Below are 12,333 nucleotides of genomic sequence, written 5' to 3' on the forward strand. Positions count from 1 at the left end.
GATGATCTTTTGGGAAGAGAGGATGGGAAAGGGATTTTAGGCTGAACAGCAGCTTGAAATTAAGACTCATAAATAGTTCATTCCCCAGTACTGAAAAACAAAACAAAAACAACAAAAAAGACCCTCATAAACATGCCTTCGGGTATAAAGGGTTGAAGGTAGAGGAGGTGAGAATGAGTGGAGAGCTTTGATTATAGGTGAGTAGCTGGACTTGATTCTGTAGTCTTCACTTTCATTGTGCAGTTAAGCCTTTTAGTACAAACCCTCAAGATACTTATGTATTATAAGTGTAATATATAAATTATTAATTTCAAATAATCTTCCTTCAAACTATACTATCTAGAGTTTGATCAACTGTTGCCAGCCTTAGCCACTCGGATTATTGCTGTTCACCATAACTGATTTTCTTTTCCCTTTGCCCCTTTTCTCCCCAATTCTTTCAACCCACCTGAGCAACATATTACAACTTGAGTCTGATATCGTCTGTCCTTTTCTCAGACTTTTTGCAGGATATATGATACCTCTTTAACCGCTCTTCTGATTAGGCTGTCCTTGCTTTTCTTCAGCCACTTAGCCTCCTTCCTTGAAACCCCAAGGACCTTTGCACCTCCCATCTTTGTGTTTGCTGTATTCTCCCAAACTGGGCCCTCACTTTCCTTCTGTGGGTGTGCACTCAAATTCCACCCCCTCTCCAAGGCTTTTCCTGACTGGCCTCTACAATTGCAGCCAGTTGCTCCAGTCTTCATGTAAGCAATCTTCCTCTCCTGCTTTATTTTCTCCCTTAGCACTTGCTGACCATCAGGCATTACTAATGGTATTTATCCTGTTTGTCCTTCTCCCCAACTAGCATGTAAACTTCAGGAGGGCAAGGTTAGATTTTAATCTTCTTTGTCCATATCCCATGGATACTCAGTGCAAGTCTGTCCAATGGATGAATGTGCCAGTAGATTTACCAGAAAAAATGTGCATACAAAACTTGTAACAGATGAGTTTTAAAGATAAATATAAATAGGGGTTCTAATACTTGCTTCGCAGGTTGTAGGAGGAAGTCTTCCTCATTTCCAGGGTGTGGAAATACCTCTTGGGAAGCAATACCTGTGGGTGATAGGAAGCCACTAAAACATCTTAAGGTGGAGAATGATACAGTGAAAGGAATATATTAATCTGAATTATTGTGGATAGAATTAAAGGGATGAAAAATGTTTTGAATCTGCTGGCAATAAGTTAACTAATCCATGCTGGTTAATTTTGTTGCAGGTAGTGGGGATGGAAAGGAAGAAATCTAGTTAGGGGAAGATGCCTTTGAGGGTGAATCCTTGGTGTTGGTGATGGTGAGGTACAGTGAAGGGGTGAGCAAAAGATGGTAGATTTAGGAGTGGAAGGGAGGGGAGAGGTAGAAATGATAGGGTTGTTTCTGGGGAATGGGAGATTCTCTTTTGTGTATGTGCTCGGACTGAACCCAGGTCCTCATGCTAAGCACATAGTCTGTCACTACCACTGAGCCACACCCCCAGCCCTGAAGGGTAATAAGAAATTTAGAAGGGGAGCTCTTGGTAATTATTTTTTTGGTTTTTGTTGTTTGTTTGTTTGGTACTGAGGATCGCATTCGGGTCCTTGCTCCTGCAAGGCAGGCGGCAGAACCACTGAACTAAATCCCCAGCACTGGCATTTATTTTTTTGAGACAGGATCTCACTATGTAGTCCAGGCTGGCCTTTTACTCACTATGAAGTCCAGGCTGGCTGTGAATTCTCAGCAGTCCTCTTACCTCAGCTTCCTGAGTGCTGATGTGCACTGTCATACCTTGTTTAGAAGGGGAGCCTTTGGGAAGAAATGGAAAGGATATCAAGAGTTCTGTTTTATTTTTTTGGTACCAGGGATTGAACTCGGGTCTTTGCGCTTCAAGGCAGGTGGCGGCACCACTGAGCTAAATCCCCCGCCCATTAGTTCTGTTTTAAAAGTGTTGAAATTCAGGCGAGGATTTAGCTCAGTGATTCCACCGCCTACCTCACATGGGAAAGTTCCCAAATTTGATTACCTGCAACGAAAAAAAAAGTGTTGAAATTCAGCCAATTGGAGATCCACGTGTGACTTTCAGACATGAATAGAGAAAGGGGAGAGGTCAGCCCTGACAGCATAATTTAGAAGTACAGTGTTAACTCGCTGCAGAGAGTATTACTTGGGTGTCAGAACTGTCGCTATGAACAGACTTTTCTGTTTCAGTTGAATTTAATTTGGACATTTAAGCTGTGGCATCAATACATACACTTTACATACAGATGTTTAATTATGTACTTAAACTTATGCCAAATATATCCTTAGGCACATTGTAGTCTACTGGATATTTGAACAGAGTTGTAACTGCTTTCTTGATGCGCCATCTGTGGCAGTTTAATAACATGGGAAGGGACTTAAACCGTTCTACATAGTTTACTAGTTATCTAAATAATTACATTTGTATTTTCCTTTTTAGAGTTATCATCACCATGTTGGTGACCTGTTCAGTTTGCTGCTATCTCTTGTAAGTATATTGACTCTTCTGAGTAGTGTTATCTAAAAATAATAAGCAGTTATTCTGGGTATTTGATGTGTGCAGACTTTATACCTGTCTCATTGAAGCTTAACTCTCATGGAATACTTGGTGTTCTCAAATTGGAAATATCATACATTTCCAGTGCTTAGTATATTATGACGGTTGTGCAGATGCTCTGCTTCTGGGAATACAAGTTCAGTTTCACTGGCACAAATATAAAGTTTATAAGTAGTTGGAAATTATAATACTTTATATTTTACTATTGTGAAATATTTAGATTTACTCATTTTGCTTATAATCTTATATACTCATATCTCACTATGAAGCTCATAAAGCCATTTTTTTAAAGTTTATTTGAAAAAGTAAAAGTGAAGAGTGAGAGAGAGAATCTGGCTCTGTAGAGAGAGTTTGGGCTAAGTAAAAGAGGAAAAGACAAGAAAAAGAGCACCCTGAGGAAGCAGGATGGATTATCATGAGGAAAGCCACAATACCCATAGTGCTATTCTTTACTGTGACTTATCTGATGGACAGAAGTTGAGCTAGAATTATAATCAAGTAGAGTAAGGGTAATTTTCTAAATAATTCACTGTACACTGTATAAAAATATAATAATTTGTATCTGTTTGAGTGGATTCATTTATATAAACTATTAAGTGAAAACTATTTTAGGATATATAAGGTAATTTCTTTCCTCATCATATGTATTTAGAATGTTGTCCTTTATCTTCCCGAGGAACTGTAACTGAACTGTTTTAAAGATATTTCCAGCTCTTGTCCACATTCTCTTCTTTCCTGATAAATATGGAACAAGTCAAGCCCCAGAAAAACAGCTGAGCTTTAATCAGTTCTTGGAGAATAACCACTTCAGTGTAGGATTTCTACTTCTTTTTCTAAAAATTGAAATATGGATCACATACCTTTAAAGTCACCTTTTAGGAATTTCCCTTTAGAGTATAGAACAAATAAATTTTATTTCCTTAAAAACAGTTTTCTAGCTCTCTGAGAGTTCAGTGACATGAAAAAGACTGGCGATGGCCCAAGTATTAGTGCCCACTTGAGATAGGAAGCAATAATTTTAATTTGTTCTGAGATGAAAGACCAGTGATCTCTGTGATCCTGAATCTGAGAATGTCCAGTATTCTTAGGGTAGCACAAAGGTTTTGAAAAGAGTTAATGGAGTTGAGCCAAAGTCCAGTTCTTAGCAGAGAATCCCTGTCAGAGTTCCTACCATGAATTTGGGCTATCTGGCTAGTAATTCATTGGGTTGTTAAATGCAACTTTAGCCAGGCGTGGTGGCACACATCTGTAATCACAGCAATCAGGAGGAGCAGCACAAATTTGAGGCCAGCCGGGGCTCCATAGTGAGTTCAAGACTAGCCTGAACTATAATATAGCAAGGCCCTGTCTAAAAAATAATTTTATAAATAAATAAATGCAACTTTAGAGTATTATTGTTTCTTGTTTTGTTTTGTTTTTGTGGTATTAGACATTGAGCCCAGGGAGCCCAACTGGGCTTCATCCCCCCCCCTTTTTTTTTTTGAGACAGGGATTTATGAAGGCACTGAATTGCCTAGGCCAGGTTTACAGTTCTCCTCACTGAGCCCCCCAGACTCCTGGGATTATAGTCATGTGCCACCATGCCTGGCCACAATTATAGGGTTTTAAATTATAATACATTGTAAAAATTGTGCTAAATGATGCTGGTGTTTGACTGTTTCAACAGTATGGTTTAGTTAATGGAACTTTCTAAAAACTTTTTTCTGGTTAGAGTAATAAAAGAGGCTTTTTCAGGTGATAGTTTAGTCTTCAGAGGGAAAGTCTGGCAAGTAGCCAGTGGCAGGAATTCTTTCACTGTTGTGTTCAGCTCTGACTAATAAATGAGAGCAAATTTATGTATCAGAAATTCTATCATTATAGCAAGGGCGATATGGAATGTCAGTTTATCTTACTGAATCTCCCTTAGAAATCTGAACAAGGGAGCCCTTTATCAACATGAGTGGTAAGGAGTGGTCCTGTGATTGAAAAGGCCTTTTTTTATTGCTTTGAAGATTCCTGTAGTGTGAGGATTAAATCAGTGGTGGTATATCTTGCATTTAATCTTAGCTAAAAGGCCGAGACGCGATTGATGGTGATATTTTAAAAAAGAAAATTATTGCACAGAGGAATGACTTAAGAGTAAACTGAAGTGGGAGAAACATTTTGTAACTTTCTAGTTCTCCATCATCTTTCATATGTGATTAATTTTCCTGATAATCTCTTTAAAACAAACAAAAACGCCTTTGCAGCCAGCCTCATGCTTCTTATTTTCTTTTTTGTATGTTTTTTGAGGAGCTCACCCAGCACTTATTTTCCTTTTCAAGTGCAAAATGAATAATTGGAGTTGGTTGGAAATGATTTCTCTTTGAGTCCTAGTGACTGAATTGAGAACTATCCATGAGCCCTGTGTCTTGCTGTCTAGACACTTGTTCATGTCTGCACTTGGCTGCAATGCTGGTGAGTTCTGATAGTGGATTGGTCGCTGACTTATTAGTCATGGTCGTTGTCTTAGTTACCTTTCTCTTGTTGGTAAGACAAAAATACCTGCCACCCAAAGTTAAAGGGAAAAAGGTTTATTTAGTTCACAGTTTGTAGAGGTTTCGGTCCATGATCGGCTGGCTGAAGGCAGAGGGGCATGGCAGAGGGGCATCACAGAGGAGAAACAGTTTGCAGCTGGCAAAAGGCATCAAGCAAATGACCTTAGCCCTCTTTCTGTCCCTCATGTTTTACACAAAGCAAGTAGCACTCACACCCTTAATCCTATCCTTGTACTTTGAGTCAATCCCAATGTTGCACACTCTAGATCCAGCCCCCTCTGAGAAGCCTCAGGTGTGACTGCATGAGACTTTGGGAGGGACACTTAGACACAAGCCATCACAGTAGTTAATAGTGTTCTTACAATAATGCTTCTGGAGACCATTTTATGGTGAGATTAGCTGGGTAGTATCAGTTTTATGGAACCACTTTTCTCTCCCATTTCTTTGGTAATATATTCTGTTTAGCAGGATATCTGCCTAAAAAGTTTAGATGTAATTCAGATCTCAAATATTTTACATACCTTATTCTATCAAGGAATGGGATTCTATAATAAAATAAATTTGAAATTCAAAGAAAAATTAACTATTGGACACATTAGTATGTCTTCTTGAAAATATTTACTTTTTTGGGGGAGTGTTGAGACAGGGTCTCACTATGTAGTTGAGAATGACCTGGAACTTGCTATGATTTCTTTTTTTTTTTCTTTTTATTGATTTTATTGGTACAATCTAGGTATACAATACAGTTACATTCATTACTGGGATCCTGTACCTTTGGAACTCACTATGTAACCCAGGCTGGTCTCGAACTCACAGCAATCCTCCTGCCTCAGCCTCCTAAGTGCTGAGATTACAGGTGTGCGCTATCATACCCTGTGAAAATATTTACTTTGAAGAAAGGCATACCCAAAGAAACTTTGTCTTTCCTAAACAAAGTCCTATTTTGAAATACATTTGTGGACTTTTAAATTGCCTTCTGTTTATGGTAATTTCTTCTCTTGCTAGTTTTTTCTAGTTTATGGTTTGATTCCCAGGGGCAAAACTTGTTTCAGCTCTGAATAAGTCAGGTTCTCTGCCAGTATAACCTCAGTTTTGTTAATAATTCAGCACAGAAAAGTTTGAAAGGTTCCTCTTTTAATTTTTTTATTTTTACTTTTATGGTACTGGGCAGCGGCACCACTGAGCTAAATCCCCGACCCTGAAAGGTCCCTCTTTGAGGCACAGAATCACTTTTGTCTCTTAAGTGTACAATCCTATTAGGTACTCTCCTATACTTTCTGTTGGTCTTAGATAAATTTTTTCTTTCCTTTTGTTTTGTTTTTGGTTCTGGGGATATGCCTTTACCAGCCCCTTAGGTTAATTTTTTAATGTTGAATTATGTGTTGCTTACCTACAGCTCACAAAATTCACATCTTAAGGGGAAACTAACTAGAAATATAGGGTTGTAGTATAAAGATACCGTTGCTTCTTGGAAAATGTGCTCTATCTTTAGCATTTGAGTAATTGTATGTCTTACCAGCAGATTGATACAAAAAAAAAAAAAAAAGGAATAGTGACTAGGAGTCAGGAGACCTAGGTTCTTCTAGGCTGAATAGTACATGGTTTAGTCATGTTTCAGGTTGTTTGGGGAGGTTTTGTTTTACTTTGTTTTGAGGCAGAGTCTCACTATGTAGTTTGGGCTGACTTGAACTTACTGTGTAGCTCAGGCTGGCCTCAAATGTGCAGCAATCCTGGCTCAGCCTCCCAAGGGCTGGGATTACAATGTGTGCCACCATACTCAGGTTGTTTTGTGAGTTATAAAGAAGATACTAAATTTAAAAGCTTAACAGTGGACAATAAAAGTGTAAAGTAATGCCAGGTGTGGCGGCAAATTCCTGTAATCCCAGCATTCAGGAAGCTGAGGTAGGAGGATCTCTATGAGTTAGAAGTCAGCCTGACTTACATACTGAGTTCGAGGTCAGCCTGAACTATACATAGTGAGACCTTATCTCAAAAAAACAAAAAGAATGTATGTGTGTGTGCGTGTGTGTGTGTAAAGTAGTATTACTGGAGGTTTATTGTATATACCTCATATACATTATTTTAATTTGAAAAAAATGTTACTTGTAAGCACAGTTTGCTTATAGAACTGTGTAGCATGTATTTTATTGAGCCTTGTGAGGGTTCATTAACTGGGCGTGTGTATTTTATGGTTTACTATAAACCGGGTACCACACCTGGACACTGAATATGTAGCAGTGAGTGAATGGGACACGCAACCCCTCTGCCCTCTTTAATAAGGAGAAACTGACAGTGAATAAGTCCGAAGCTCCTCACAGCCCATTCATTCACTTCCCAGGCAGTTTTCCCCATCCTCTCATTCCCACAAATGCCTGTTCAGTTGTGACACCAAAAGTTTTCCCCTCAGTTGTCTTTCAGCACTCTAATGTTACTCAGCACAGCATTGTAAGGACCTGCATGGCCGCAGGAATTTATAGGTCCACAACTGACCCCAGCCACCTTCGCTGCCCTTACTGGGTCCTGGCTCTAGAGCCACAATCACCTCCCAGAGGCCAAGTTGATCCACTTTGATTTCCAGTCAAGTAACTACAAACTGGACAATTTCAGGGATGCTCTTTCTCTTTGTCTGTCTAAGGTACTGGAGAGGGCTTCACACATGCTCGGCAAGCACTCTACCACTGAGTTACATCCCTGGCCCTGGCCCTCTTCAATTTTAGGGATTGACCCAAGGCCCTTCCCCTGCACTGCATCCCCAGCCCTCTTATTTTTTATTTTGAGACAGGGTCATTTTGAGTTTCTCATTCTGTCTTCAAACTTCTAATTCTTCTGCTTCAGTCACCTGAGTAGCTGGTATCATATGCTTGTACTAGCTTGCCTGGCTGTGGCATGTACTTCTATTTTTTAACTATTGGTTTTTTATTTTATTTTTTAGAGACAGGCTCGTTATATTACCCAGGCTGGCCTTGAACCCCTGGGTTTAAGTGATCCTTCTGCCTCAGCCTCCTGCTGTGCCCAGCATTTTTTTAAAAAAAAATCTACTACAAGTATATTTTCTCTGTAATTTGACTGTCACCCACCTTCAGAAGTTATCACTCATCCCTAATCTTATCCCCCCACTTTCCCCCTCCACCCCAAATTACTTTGAAGCAAATCTAGTTCATCTGAATATTTTGGTGTTAATCATTACTTTCAAGTGTAACCACAGCTATTTTCAAGTTACTGTGTACAAAAATTTCCTTTATATCACCAAACATCCTGTCATGTTTTAAATTTCCTAATTGTTTTATTGTTAACAGTTTGATTAAAGTCACATAAACACCACAGGTTGAAGTTGGTAGAGTTGTCTCTATAGTAGCTGTTTATAGATTTTTTTCTATGTACCTCTGTTTCTTTTTCCCCTGGGTTTTGTTTGTTCAATGTGGTGTGGTTTGGTTGTGGTGCTGGGAATGAAGCCCAGGACCTTGCACATGTAAGCACACATTCTATCGCTGAACTACAATCTCAGTGCTTAGGAATTTTTAGAAACACTGGGCTGTTCGCCTCCAAATTTTCCGAAGACTAGTCTATTAGTTCCTTATTCTTGGTATTGTTGAGGAGGCTCCTGTATATTTCCTGTAAATTGGCAGTCATATCTAAAGGTTAGATCAGATTCAGGTTCACTGTTTTCACAAGTCTGTTTCATAAGCAAAGTAGAGTATTCTCATCAGGAGATACATTCCATCTGCTTTTTCTCTGTGTTGTTGGTAGCCACTGATGATATGAGTTCTATAATTTCTTATTCATTCATTAGTTAGAATGCATCTGTAAATATTTATTTCATCAACTGTTTGGTTATCCAAATAACTGAAAGATCATAAAGGAAAGATAGGATATATATGTGGTTTTCCCTTTATTTACCGGTCTTAAGAGTAATGAACTGGTTCCCAAACATCTTCAATGGTGAATGCTGATTTTGTTTTTATTGGCCTTGTTATAATCGCATACATGTAAATGATGTGTTGAAGTCTACCTTTTATTAATAACCATGTTAATGTTGAGATTGTCCATCCTTGGCCAGCGGGAGCCTCTTCAGATGGCTCCTGAATCCCTTTCATCCAGCTATAGCATGAGTTTTATTTGGCCTTCTGTAAACTTGTTGTCAGTCTCTGTCTTCATCCCTAACTCTGGAGTTCCTTCAGGACAGGAAGACATTTTATAGAGGCAGGTTGCCTATGTCTCTTTTATTTTTTAAAAATGACAGCTTTATTGAACTAGAATTTGCATATCATACAATTTGCAAACCTAAGGTATATGTACAGTTCAGTAAATTTTAGCATATTGATGGAGTTATACAACCAATATTGTGATCAAATTTAGACAATTTTTGTTATTGCAAAGCAAGACACTATACACTAGCTATCATCTCCCAATCCTTTGGCAGCCACTGAGCTGCTGAGCTAAAATCTTCATAGATTTTTCCTATTCTGGAAATTTAAAAATTCAAAAATAGTTCCGCTGCCTGCCTCACAAGTGCAAGGACCTAAGTTCAATCCCCAGTACCCCCCACCAAAAAAAATTCAAAATAAGTTTTGATCATAGCAACACTAAAGACTTTAACATATCCAAAGAAATGGAAATCCTGCAAAGTGAACTCTCATACCATCTTGGACTGAAATTAGAAACCAGCAGCAGAAACTTAGAATACAGTAACTTTTTTTTCCTCTCTTTTCTCCTATTTATCTTTATTTCATACTTTATTGATATATTAACTTTTTCATGTAAGGGAAGCCATGTTCAAGCTTGTGAGTCTGATTCACTTCACTTAACATTATGCTCTCAAGGAGCATACATTTCCCTCAAATGCCTTAGGTTTATCTGTCTTTATGGCGCAGTGTGTCAGTTCTGGAATATACAGTAGACAACCAGACCTCTTTTCTCCAGAGCTTGTGGTCAAGTGAGGGCATTCAAACTAGCAGATTAACAACACAGCAATAATACTGACCTTAGTCTGTGCAGCAAAGTTTTTCTTAGTTTGACAGAATGCTTTAAATGGCCAGACAAGATGCTGTGATGGGGTCTAGTGAAGGCAGTGGAAAGGGGTACAGAAGCTACTCATGGTGCTCACAGAAAGCCTCCCTGAGGAGGAACTTGCCATGGAGAGAACTAATAGGTAGGACCTCCTACAAACTCAAAGGACTAAGGTATAGGTAAAGAGCTTGGAATGTTCAGACAGGGTAGCCCAGTATTGCTATGTTTAATTAGTATGGGGAATGATAGTTTCAAGATTTAGGTCAAGCCCAGTCAGGTTGGATTTTATGGGCTAGGATAAAGAAGTTTGGTTTTATATTTAGGACAGGAGATCTTTTTAGATTTTTAGTGAAAGAGTGGAGGGATGATTGCTCTGGCTGCTCTGTGGTGAATAGAAATTGGCCGGGAGAGTGGAAGTGAGGACACCTGTCTAGAGGTCATCGCACTACTCAGGTGAGAGATCCTTTGTGTTTGGCCTGAGGTAATGGTGGTTAAGATGAAGAGAAGTGCACAGATTTGAGAGCTACTTTGAGGATGGCAGTATTTGGGTCTACTGATGGATTGGTTTTAGTAGACATCGGAGATGATTCCCAGGTTCCTAGATTAGACCATTTTTCAAGATGGTAAAGACTTGGGACAGAATGAATTCTAAGACAGAAATTCATTGGGCCATGTTAAGGTTTGAGATGCATGTAAAACTTCCAAGAGCTATTATAGGTGAAATTGGACAGGAGGGGAAGTATTTGAAGTCATAAGACTATAGGTCAGTGGTGTGAACCTCTGGCTCACGTGCTGCAGCAGGCTGTCTGTCCACCGTGACTGACATAGGCAATTAACTAACACAGTGTTTCTCCACTGGGGCTGCTGCTGGCATCCAGCAGGTGGAGGACAAGGATGCTCCTAAACGTAACACCTGGCACAGGACAGCCTTGCCTCCCCCTCAGGGAAGTAGGTGACCCAAAAGGTATGTAGTGATGAGGTTAAGAAACTGACCTAAAGGAGGAGAAAAGAGAATGAGGGGAGAGCCACAGCTGAGGAATGCCAACATTTAGGTGTCCATAGCCGCCCCCCATACATCTGTGCTTTAACTCTCCACATTTCTGGTTATTCAAGGTCAACCACAATCCAAAATATTAGTGGTTGTATTGATTCTTTCAGAGGAAGTCACATTCACACAACTTTTATCACAGTAAATTGTTATAATTCTTCTATCATATGGTTATCAATTGCTTACTATGCCTAATTTATGAATTTAGGTGTATGGAAGAAATACATATGAACTACATACGTGAAACATAATGAGATATGTGTCACACATGGTTCCAGAGGGATCTAGGAACAAGTCCTTCTTGGATAAGGTGGGACCACTGTACAGATGAGGAAAAGCCAGATGGAGCAGCCTAGCAGAGCCTTCTCTGATGAGTAAGGGGACATGACTGGGAAAGTTGGAGGGGTGATAAGGTGGTAAAAACCTGCAGGTATGGATCCTAAAGGAGAAGTGAGTTCTTCAGAAGAATTGTCTGAAGGTGGCACGGGGAAGCAAAGATGTTGACCCCATTGCCAAAAAATAATCATCTGGGCTGGGGATTTAGCTCAGTGGTTCCGCTGCCTGCCTCACAAGCTCAAGGACCCAGTACCAAAAAAAAAAAAAAAAAAATCATCCATCTCTGCTTGAAGGAGCTGGTGAGGGGTTCAGTTAAGTTGCAAGTAGTGGAAAGTCCTTGAAGAGAAGAAGGTATGCGACTGGCAGATCATGAGCAAGAGCTGCCGAAGACACAGTGGAAAGGTTCAGAAAAAGAAGGGTGGGAAGTTGAGCCTCGATGAGAGGAGCAGAGCAGTAGAGGGATGGGGTTTTTGGTTTTACTTTTTATGGTGTTCGGGATCCAGCCTGGAGCCTCACACATGTTAAACATGCACTCTACCCCCTGAGCTGTACCCTGAGCCCCAACGTTTGATTCATAATACAGGGTCTGGGAGGTTTCAAGTTTTTGCAAAACTGAGGTAGACAAAGGTGGGAGACCTGTTGCACTTAGTTCATTCATGTAATCTGTGTTGTTAGGCTTGGACCTGCAGACTTTCCACAGTGCCTCTGCAATGGAGAGGGTTTGAGCCTCTTAGGGACAACTGCTTCTGAAAGCTGGAGGCACTAGAATGCAGAAGTCATGCTTTGTTTTCCCAATACAGATACCCAGTTGTTGCCGTACTTTTTTTTTTTTTTTTTT

General features: G+C 39.7%; 1 protein-coding gene across 1 annotated transcript in view; it reads left to right on the forward strand.

Moving 5' to 3' along the window:
• The window catches only part of Atp6v0e1 (ATPase H+ transporting V0 subunit e1), a 34,800-nt gene that overhangs the window by 4,212 nt on the left and 18,255 nt on the right, over positions 1-12,333 (forward strand). The window contains exon 2 of the mRNA XM_010622166.3: positions 2,472-2,519. Coding sequence (XP_010620468.1) covers positions 2,472-2,519 — 48 coding nt within the window. The remainder of the gene's footprint in view (positions 1-2,471; positions 2,520-12,333) is intronic.

The sequence above is a fragment of the Fukomys damarensis genome, unplaced genomic scaffold (genome assembly GCF_012274545.1).
Source record: "Fukomys damarensis isolate Sample0158 unplaced genomic scaffold, DMR_v1.0_HiC HiC_scaffold_9, whole genome shotgun sequence".
Classification (NCBI taxonomy): Eukaryota; Metazoa; Chordata; class Mammalia; order Rodentia; family Bathyergidae; genus Fukomys; species Fukomys damarensis.